Genomic DNA, 11,104 nt, shown 5'->3' with positions numbered 1-11,104 from the left:
GTCACAAAAACGCGCGCACACACACACACACACACACACACACACACACACACACACACACACACACACAGAGACTCCCTCATATCTCTGTGATTCATCTACATAAGGCCAATGGTTCTCCGCCCTGGCTTCTGGCTGCAGAGGTCTGTTAAATCCCTGAAGCTAGTTAGGGGGTGTCTAGCTTCTGTTTTGGCTGTAATTACGTTGTGAGGCTCTCTTTATGGGCTATCTGCATTTCCTGTGCATGTCCAATGTCTGTCTGTGTGCAAAACGGTACATCTCTCTGGGGTGTTTGAATGGCAGTAAAGACAACTATAACACAATTGATGCCAGTGTGACAGGCATATGGACCAACAAAGGCTTTTATATATAAGGCATGTCTCGTGTTTCATTGCAAAAGATACTCTCATTCAGACTTTTTAATGGAGGCATTCACATGCAAATCACACTGAATAATTCTTAAATCGTTCTGCATAATATATATATACAGTTGTGGTCAAAATTTTACATACACTTTGCAGTATCTGCAAAATGTTCATTATTTTACCAAAATAAGAGGGATCATACAAAATGCATGTTATTTTTTATTTAGTACTGACCTGAAGAAGATATTTCACATAAAATACATTGACATGCAGTCCACAAGAGAAAATAATTGAAGTTGAATTTATAAAAACGACCCCGTTCAAAAGTTTACATATGCTTGATTCTCAATACTGTGTTGTTAACTGGATAATCCACAGCTGTTTTTTTGTTTGTTTGTTTGATTTTGTGATAGATGTTCATGAGTCCCTTGTTTGTACAGAACATATGATCCCTCTTATTTTGGTAAAATAATTAACATTTTGCAGATACCGCAAAGTGTATGTACAATTTTGACCACAACTGTATACACACACACACATTTATTATCTCTTATTCTGTGAAGCTGCATCAAATCAGTGATACAATCTGTAGTTCACAAGACCAAAGCCCTGCCCTGTGTGAGGAGACCACTAATGTGAATTTAATTTCCGTTGAGAAATAACCATAATGCCCTCTGCTGACAGCTCACCATTCAACAACTCTCAATCTCACTGACAGCACAGGCCAGCTGGGTTTGCTCTTTTCCTGATTTAGAGGAGATAGGAACAGACAGGAGTAGGCCTCATAAATAAGACAGATACACTACAAGTGACGGAAAAGCTTTTTTCAGTAATGACTATTCTGACAACATAAACGCTTTGGAGAGAAATAGGTTATTGGATATCTGATTGGGCTCTAGGTCATACCGTTTTGACATTTTGGTCAGGCATCACATGCTTTGAAGAGGATGGGCTTTGCTAGAAACTTGGGCAAAAGTAAGTGCATGCCTTTGTGTGTGTTGCTGAGGACAGTGTGCAGGCCCCAGGCAGGCCCCTGCTGCTCTTCCTCAGTCCCAACTGTGCTGTCACTTCCTGTGTACCTGGGACTAAACTCACTGCCACTGTAAAATGCAGTTTTACAGTTAAGCATAAGATAATGTGTCCCAGCCAAGCAACCCAGGGAGGATCAGATTCAGTTTCCGCTTCATCCCTGGCATTTTGCTGCATAATTTCATGCTCTCTTTCTAAATTTGGAAAGCTCTCTGCATGTTTCACTTATAAAAAAGTACCAAAAAGTATCATCCATCACAAAAGTGCCATGAAAGCATCAATATATTCCTATATTCCAACACATTATGTTTTTATTTATTTATTTTTGACATCTGCTTTGGCGCTACTACACTTTTTAGACATGTAGCTGGGGTTTTGAAGTAGCTATAAAATAGCACGGTAAAGGAACATGGCAATCATTTAGTACCATGGCATGTGTCAAAGTACCATAATGTTACTGTTATATGATACCAGTAATATGGAAGTCTGTTTTGCTTTATGGTAAAAAATAAAAAAGGTAATTGTGAGATGAAGTTTAAAATAAAAAAATGAACACACTGTATAGTCACAATTATAAGAAACAAAGTAGCAATTATGAGATATGTTGTCACCATGTGAGATATAAATTCGCAGCTGTGAGAAAATCACATTGCAATTATGGGACATAAAGTTGCAATTATGACATATAAAGTCACACTGTGAGACATATTTGCAAATATAAGTCACATGTGAGATATACTGTATAGTAAAAGTGTAAGATATAAATTTGCAGCTACGAGTCACACCGCAATTATGGGAAATAGTCACAATTATAAGATATAAAGTCACATTGCTATTACAAGAAATAAAGATATAAAGTCACAATTATGAGAAAATGTTGCAATTATGAGATATAATGTCACATTGTGAGACATATATCTGCAAAAGTAAGAAAAAGTCATTTAATGAGATACAATATAGTTATAGTGTGAGATATAAATTTGCAGATGTGAGAAACAAAGTCACATTGTTAGATACAAAGTAACCATTACAAGCAACAAAGTCACAATAATGAGATATAGGCCTGGTTTCATAGATGGGGCTTAGGTTAAACCAGGATTAGGCAATAGGTCAATTAGGACATTTAAGTAGTTTTTATAAACGTGCCTTAGAAAAAAACATTACTGGTGAGCATCTTGAGACAAAACAAAGGCACTGACATATTTTAAGATCAGGCAGTGCAAGTTTCTTTCAGTTGAAACAGCTCAGATTTACATTTTAGTCTGGGATTAGGTTTAAGCCATGTCTGTGAAACCGGGGGATAACGTCATACTGAACTTGAGTGAACTTACCGTCTCCTGAGGGTCTTTGGCGGCGGGCCTCTGTGGAGCGGGGGTAGACACATCCTCTGTCGGCTGGTCTAGTTGGTTGCAGTCCAGCTGGACAAGCCCCTGACACTCCAAATGACATGTGTAGCTGCAGTCTGGAGGCCAGAGACAAACAGGATACACACAGTCACTAAGCGCACAGACAAACAGCACAGTTTAGAGAGCCAGTGAGGGCTGCCAACACTCTTTCAGCTCCTTTAAAAGAAGAAGGTTTTGAATATGCTGGAGGAGGACTAGGTCATGTGTTTTATTCACTGTAAATGTCTGCGTCAGCATGAGCGCCGAAGCCTTGGAGAAAAACTAGACTGGAGCTGGTGATGATAAACTGACAATCTGCATGTTGCGGACATCTGTCTCAGATACATGCACTCCTCAAACTAGAGACAGCAAAGACACTTCAGAATGAACAGCTCTGCAGTGACAGTGTCTCATTTACATTAGACAGAATGTCTGATGTGTCCTCCACATAAACATTAATCATGAAGAAGAATTTAGTCATGTGAGGTTGTCGCGACTCAGTTAAACAGTGTCCTATTCATTCAATCTCAACTAACTTGACCCCAAAACAGATGTTTATAGAAATCAGAAGACCTTGTTTCTTTTATTCAATGCCAAGTATAGCAGCTGTAACCTTTATTACAGAGATAGCAGTTGTGCTTTTTATGAGTCATATCAAGTGCATAGTTTTTGTGTGTGGTGCCATCTAGTGGATGTCTGATATAAAACACTGCACAGTTTGCACAGGTAGAAGAGTAACTTGTCAAAAATTAGATGAGTGAAACTTTTTCACTTACACTTTATTATTATTATTATTATTATTATTTCAAAAATAAAAACATCTAATAAATATATGCCTATATATAATATTAGACATATAATAAAATAGAATAATTTAATATAACAAAATAATAAAAATATAAAATATTTAAAAATAAAATGTATAAAAATGATAAAATAATACAAATACTTTGTTATTTGAAAAAATATAATATATAAATAGAATTCAAATATACTAAAATTAAAATGTGATAAAAAGAACTTCTAAATGCATACAATTTAAAACTAATTTAAAGCTGCAGTCCATAAGTTTTGTCTCTTTGTCGCCATCTCTGTTTGAAAACCTGGAATTGCAGCTGTGTGTGGAATTATCTAGCTTGCATGGGTTGTGAGTCAGCACTACGGTGGCCGAGAGGTGCAAAACAAATCACAATTCTGAAAACAAAATAACAAATTACAAACGCAAATGCAAGTCTAAAAAACAAAACAAAAATTCAGAAAACACAACAACAATTCAGAAATCATTATAACAAGTCAGAAAACACAATGACAAATTCGAAAACAAAATAAGTCAGAAAACACAACGACAAATCTGAAAACAAATTAACAAGTCAGAAAACACAACGACAAATCAGACAAACCGGAAGAGGCAGGTATAGTTTGAGACAGCGCCATTGGTTTGGGATTACTCACCGCTGACTGGACGAGACATCTGTCAATCAATGTATAAAGGAAGAACCAGCCGAAGAACAGCAGAGTCGTGGTAGAAAGTTCGGAGATTGTATTAAAGTAGCTCAGTTTAAATGTATTGTATGAATTGCCCTTACTATGGAATAAAAAATACGGAGTGTCTATTTACATTTAGTTAAAAGTGGCTGTAAATCATCAGCTCTAGTGGCGCAGATGGATAAGCGTGTGTCATTGGCTTTTTGACGTGATCGACCCGGGTTCGATCCCGTCTTTTGCCAAACTTTTTTTGGTTATGTACTTGCTCAAATATTGATTTTGGATCATTTTTAACCAAAAAAAGTTACGGACTGCAGCTTTAAAACTAATTTAAAAGAAAATATAATCTTATATAATATCATATAATACATTTATTCATATATATTTATATAATATAAAAATATAAAATATTCTCAATTGGGTTACAATCAGGGTTTACATCAGTGATCTCCAAACTCGGTCCTGGAGGGCCAGTGTCCTGCAGAGTTTAGCTCCAACCCTAATTAAACACACCTGAACCAGCTAATCAAGCTCTTACTAGGCATACTAGAAACTTCCAGGCAGGTGTGTTGAGGCAAGTTGGAGCTAAACTCTGCAGGACTCTGCAGTTTGGAGACCCTTGGTTTACATGGTAACAGAGTGGGAAAAGCACACTCGCTAGATGGTGCCACTGTGCCAACGACATCAAAGGTTAACGGAGGCCAATAAAATAAGTTTATTAAAGTGCTGGAACAGACAGCTGCTGTTTAATTTGAGCCAAGAAACGTTTCATTGACACTGGGGTTCATTTTTTCCTCCCGTAATTGCCCATCCAGTCATCTTTTTCCACATATTTGCATTGGAAAGTAGCATATTTTATTAAAAAACTGGCGCAAACTGACCTCATCATCCTAAAATTCCCATTAGCATCATAACAGAGATAATAAAATGACCTCAGACCAGCACAGAGAGTAAATTCGCGTGTAAAAAAAAAAAGCACGCTGAGAGCATGTATATTTATTGCTCACAGCCACACAGTAGGGTGACCATACGTGCCATTTTCCCAGGACGCGTCCTGGGAAAATGGCACGTATGGTCACCCTACCACACAGTAACCAAGGAAACGACACTGCGCCACTGGATATTCTCCAGCACAGGCTGACCGTGATTTTACATGACACGGTATCCTGCAGTGTGGCTGCAGTGTTATATATATATTGTATAAATAGTCTGTAGCCAACAACACAATGTTCTTTAGTGATAATGGCATAGAAATGGGCTTTTGTTTTGCTTTCAATACAGTCAAATGATAACAAAGATGACTAAGGTATCTGTCTCTACACACAGAGGAAGTGACAGATGTCAACAGTGAATACTGATTGATTATCAGCGGATTGATTATCAGTGCCAAACACATTGCTACTGTCATTGTGGAATGGAGATTGCAAATGCTAAAAGCCTCTACACAACACTGATAAAACTCGCATGGAAAATGGACATCAGTTTCGATGGTCTGTCACCACAACATTGGCAAAATATAAATCTTCAGTGGAGTGTTGGGCGGGACTATGAGAAAGAGTGTCCAAACCAAACTGAATGACTCAGGGTCAGGAAATGCATTATGGGAGGTGGTGAGGCTTCCGTTCGTTTCTGACTCTCACCTTCAACCTCAGCCTGATATCAACAGTGTGGTTTAATGCAACACCCTGATAACTTTACGCAGCAATGACTTTTAAATGAAAAACCTGACACGTGCAGCAGCAGTCAGGTGACAATGGGTCATCCTGCAAAATGGGTGCCATCATGTCTCTCTCATATGCATGTGTAAAAAATTACTTCACCAATAAACGGACTTTTATATTGTAGACATTTTCAAAGCACATTAACAAAAATCTGATTTTTAACAGACTGGCATTTCATCATTACATCTTTTTTACATCATCTTATTTAACAATGTATTACTAAAAGATTTAATAAATGATTAAAAATGTATGTAAAATAAGTTGTGCATCAACCCAGTTAGTACCACTTTTCTACTTTTAATAAACTATTACATACATTAAAAAAGTCAACGACATCATCATCTTTTCAAAAAGACAGCACTTCAAGGACGAGTTCTTTTTTATCACTTGTGAGACAATATTGTCAACCTTCTTACCATTTGATCAGCAAACAACTGATAATTAAAAAGAAACATCTGCTTTAAATTCTCTTTTAAAAGCATCTTGTTATATCACGAGATGACCCCCGTTACCATAATTCCTGTTATCTTTCTAAATGTGCAATGATACTGACATTTATTAATTTAGCTTGAGATGGTACAATGCAGTTTATTCATAATTATTTTAAGATAGAAGTTCAAAATAATAAACAATTTTACTTTAAAATTTACACTTGCATATGTTTCATAGAATGAAATAAAATAATAAAAATAAGACTTTAAAGGTGTTGAAGTTTATTCAGCAAGTACTGACAAACTAGAAATCAAAACACCGGATGGGTTTCAGTAGTATCAGTTTATAGTCTATTCCAGCCAAAATTAAATGGGACATAGTTAAATGTCCCAAACAAAATTAGAGGTTTACAGCAGCCAAATCCTCTTTGAAACACTTTAGATTACACATTGAGGTAATTAGTGCCACAGGATGCTCCTAGAGCCGATGTCTTTATCCCTCAAACTGAGCACTCACGTATGCTCCCCTCCATCATCACATGTCCTTACTGCAGTGCACTCTGAACCCCCTAAGCCTGATTGATCTGATGAGAGTGTCGTCAACGGCTAATCACTGACCGTCAGGTTCTGGGGTTCCATACACAAGAACTGCAAAGAGATTTAACACGTCTTTGTACTTGCCCTCAGTGTAAAGAACAATACAATAAGCATGATTCACCCACAATGAACCAGACAGAATACGACTGGCAGGTACCATCATCTGCCTGGAATGTAAAACCACTCCCAAACAAGAGGTCCACAAAAATCAAATAAACTCAATAAAACGTCCACCTTTCCAGATTTAGTTAATCTGGTAATTACATTGTTTTCTATTTATACAGTAAGTATTATTTAAACCACCATTCAAAAGTCTGGAAACACTTACAGTATTATAAAGGTTTTCTTAGCAATGGCTACTAAAAATGACATCCACAAATCACAGATAAAAATTTAATTTTGAAATATATTATTTACTATAATAATATTTGTTTATTAAATTAAATAATGTATAATATTGCTGTTTTGTATTTTGATCAATTAAATGCTACATTGATGAACAGGAGAGTAAATTTCTTTGATGTTTTAGTGTTTCTACACTAAAACAGTTTTGTTTTATAATCTTTTGCTGCTGTTATGACCTCATATTGATTTTCATTAAGATTTTTTTTTTTTATTTTGTCGACGATAATGAACATTTGCATCATGTCAATAATTACATTAAAACAACAATAATTTCAATTAAAACATCCTTGATGGGGGAAAAATCACAAGATATGAACAAGGTACTAACAATGAATTTTAAGAAGAAAAAAAGTAAGTAAATAAATAAATAAATATTTTTTTTTTTACAATTTTAAGATGCGTAAATGGAAGATGCACTGTTAATAAAAACTGGTAAACCAAAGCACAGAGACTATGGCTTGTTTGTACTTGTGATCAGTTTACAACAAGTATAAACATATATTTTGCCTTCTAAAATCTAAAGTCCTGATGTTCGGGTGGAAAAAAGTCCACATTCAATTTGTTTGTCAAACACACTCATGTAGAGAAAAGTCTAATGAACACTTCATATATTTTCCTAGAGACACATTAAACTGTGACCCCAGATCGCAGACCCTTATGCAGAGAGCGGTCATACTCATGTTCTTGTTTAACGTAAGGGTCATTGCTATAGAAACCCCATGGATAGAAAATTGCAGCATAGTTTACATAACCTGTAAATGCTGCAGTGCTGCTATAAAACAGGAGTGCTGGTGACAGAGGAGGTCAAACTCTTGTCCTTGTCACATTAAACACAATGCTTATTCGGCCATGTGTGGAATTTCCTCAGTACGAGAGGTCAAAAACGCATCTCTGGGACTGTCCCTTTAAAACATCACTACCCACTAGAACATGGTCACTTCCTCTTGGAGTTAACCACGTCTGTTGATCAGAAGAAACATTTTGGTTGTTTAGCAGGAAAAGTGTGCCAAACTCCCCTCCGATAGCTGGAATGTAAGGGGGAGTTTATAGAGGGAACGAGAACACTGATGCCTTTTTGTCCCTCACGCGCCTTCTCGCCTCCCACTTCCTTCTGACATTTCTGATCTCCCCCTTCTCTTCCATACATCAGCATTTTTCCACCTCAGGAGTCACAGTTCCTTCTCAGAGTCGCGATTCATATGCATCCCAGCTGTACGCACCCTCCTACCACCTCTTTCACTCCGTGTCACTCTCTGTTTCTCGGATTCTGCATCAGTCAGCAGCATTTTCTGCTATTCCTTTCTCTCGGCCAAGTCAGAGAACCTGACCCTATAACCTTGCTGTGAATCTTTTTTTTTCATGATTCAAGGATGCCCTTCATAACAAAAGTGAAGATTCATTGGCTCATTTCATAGAGCACTGAAGCGATGACATATTTTTGTAGGCCAAAATCTGAAAACGAGTATTTTAGCACTCCCAGTTCCATCATCCTGAAGTCAATTGGTGCGTCTGAATATGCCTACTTCAAAACTATACAGTATGCGAAAAGTGTAGTATGTCTGTAGTCAAAACAGTAGTCAAAAACTACTAGGCCTACTTCCGCCTGAGATTCTGGAGTGTGTATTCGATCGATGGACACTTTACTTTCCCATGAGGCCATGGGAGAGGATTTGTGAATGATGGTGAAGCAATGCAACTGATGCTGGATATAGTATGCCTGATTTGCATTCATCAAGAATCATAAACATTTGTTGGTCACAAAGCTTATTTTCTGCAGTAATCTAAAAGCAATGGAAAAATCATGTTGGGTTTTTGTTGAGGGAACCAGGGTGATGCTAACTTTTTTGTGTTGGCATGCAAAAAAAAAAAACATCATCACTGCAGTGCTCTATTCACACACAACAAGGAATCATATTCCAACAACCTGGTCCCAGTGGAACCTATCTGACCGAACCCTGTAATTTAAGCCTAAATTAATGTTTCTAAATTAGAAACAGACACAAAAACTCCAATAAACAGACACAAACACACAGCAGTTCGACAGAAACACACTGGTTCATTCAAACAGCAACAAATGTGCTGAAGTAAAGAACCTTTCTGTAGACTCACATACAATGACCTCTATTTATCAGAGGCCTGATGAGTGTGTAGTCTTTTAAAACATGTGTGGTTATATTATATCAAGCAAGCATAGCTATACTTTACCATTCATAAAGATTCATGGGATAATAGCCGTGGGTAATTAGTCTGTAATTAAACTGAACAGATCTCTTCTGTCTTAAGAGAGACCACAAAACAATATCTGACCTTTTTTTCCAGGTGGATTTTTTTCTAAATCTTTGTTTGAAAGTTATTAGAAAGATATTAAAATTATGGCTGGAAAAACATGAGCAACCCAAAACAGAAAAAAAAGTGACCGAACTGTGTTACTTTTTTCCAACTCCCCACTGCTATATACTGTTGTCCAAAAATCCAAAATGTGAAAATTTGGGATTCCAATTCCAAATTAAACCTGGAAAATTTCGATCAAATGAACAATTTATGACATAAAAAAATTATGCTGGTAATAGAATTTGTCAAGAAAAAAAAAAGAAAAAAAAAAAAAATATATATATATATATATGTATATGTATATGTTAAATATATGTATTTTATTATTGTATTGTTATATATATATTGCATATTTTTTATTTTCTAAATTATAGTATTTATTTAAAAATCCAACACACTCAAAATGCTCTTTTAGTTCCTTGCTCTTATTAGGATACTGCAAGAGAAAAGAAAATATTGCTGTTATCCAGGGTGGAATTAACCCACAGTAAAACAATGTCTGGCACTTTGTGTTTATACCCTATTAAAACATAATGAACAGAAATAGCCCCATCCCATTAATGCTTAGCTTAGGGAAAGCAAGAACTACCGAGGTGTAAAGTATTGACAGTGCAAATCAAGATGGTTTGTCTTGTGAAGCATGGGCAAGACCTTTTAGATGCTAAAGATGCCAAAAGAGCACTAAAATCCAATCTATTGGATTTAATAAGCTGCACTGGTCAGGTCACTGTGGACCTGAACACATGCCACGGACACAGCCTCACATGTACAGCTCGCTTATTCACAGAGAATGTCAACCTGAGCCTGATTGCAGTAGGCTGTGGGCTGAAAATTGTCCATTGAAATTGAAAATAATTGTGAAGGGTGAATCGTTAGTGACAAATAAGATAAAGAAATATGTGTCAAGTGTTTACTTTGAACACAGATGCTGACAGAGTCTGAATACAGACAGGTTTGTTTAGGCTCTTATCAGCATTTCATAGCCAAGCTTTCACAATCAAGCTCACACAGACAGATTCAGTATCAATTTGAGCTGACAGAATACTTCTATACTTCAGCATCTATAGCTATGTTAATGGCTCACCAGATGAAGGTTTTGTGGCCATGTTCACACTGCAGCTCATTCTGGCCAAGAACAATTTACTTGAAAAGAAAAACAACAACTGACTCAACAAGTAAAGGGACCAACCACAGATTATTTACTATATATGTGCTGTTTACACTAACAGGTTTATATGAAAAAGGTTATGCTACAATATTAGACTGACATGAAAAAAGTACAAAAAATACTAAATACAAAGTATTTCAGTGAAGTAATTGAGTGTGTGTGTGTGTGTGTGTGTGTGTGTGTGTGT

General features: G+C 36.5%; 1 protein-coding gene across 1 annotated transcript in view; it reads right to left on the bottom strand.

Annotated features, from left to right (window-relative positions):
* LOC107675834 (ras association domain-containing protein 5-like) overlaps positions 1–11,104 on the bottom strand; it is a 47,476-nt gene that overhangs the window by 26,433 nt on the left and 9,939 nt on the right. Inside the window, exon 2 of the mRNA XM_016470306.1 lies at positions 2,726–2,856. Coding sequence (XP_016325792.1) covers positions 2,726–2,856 — 131 coding nt within the window. The remainder of the gene's footprint in view (positions 1–2,725; positions 2,857–11,104) is intronic.

Source organism: Sinocyclocheilus anshuiensis, unplaced genomic scaffold, assembly GCF_001515605.1.
Source record: "Sinocyclocheilus anshuiensis isolate Anshui unplaced genomic scaffold, SAMN03320099.WGS_v1.1 scaffold1640, whole genome shotgun sequence".
In the NCBI taxonomy this organism is placed as follows: domain Eukaryota; kingdom Metazoa; phylum Chordata; class Actinopteri; order Cypriniformes; family Cyprinidae; genus Sinocyclocheilus; species Sinocyclocheilus anshuiensis.
This window is presented reverse-complemented; position numbering and strand designations above follow the sequence as displayed.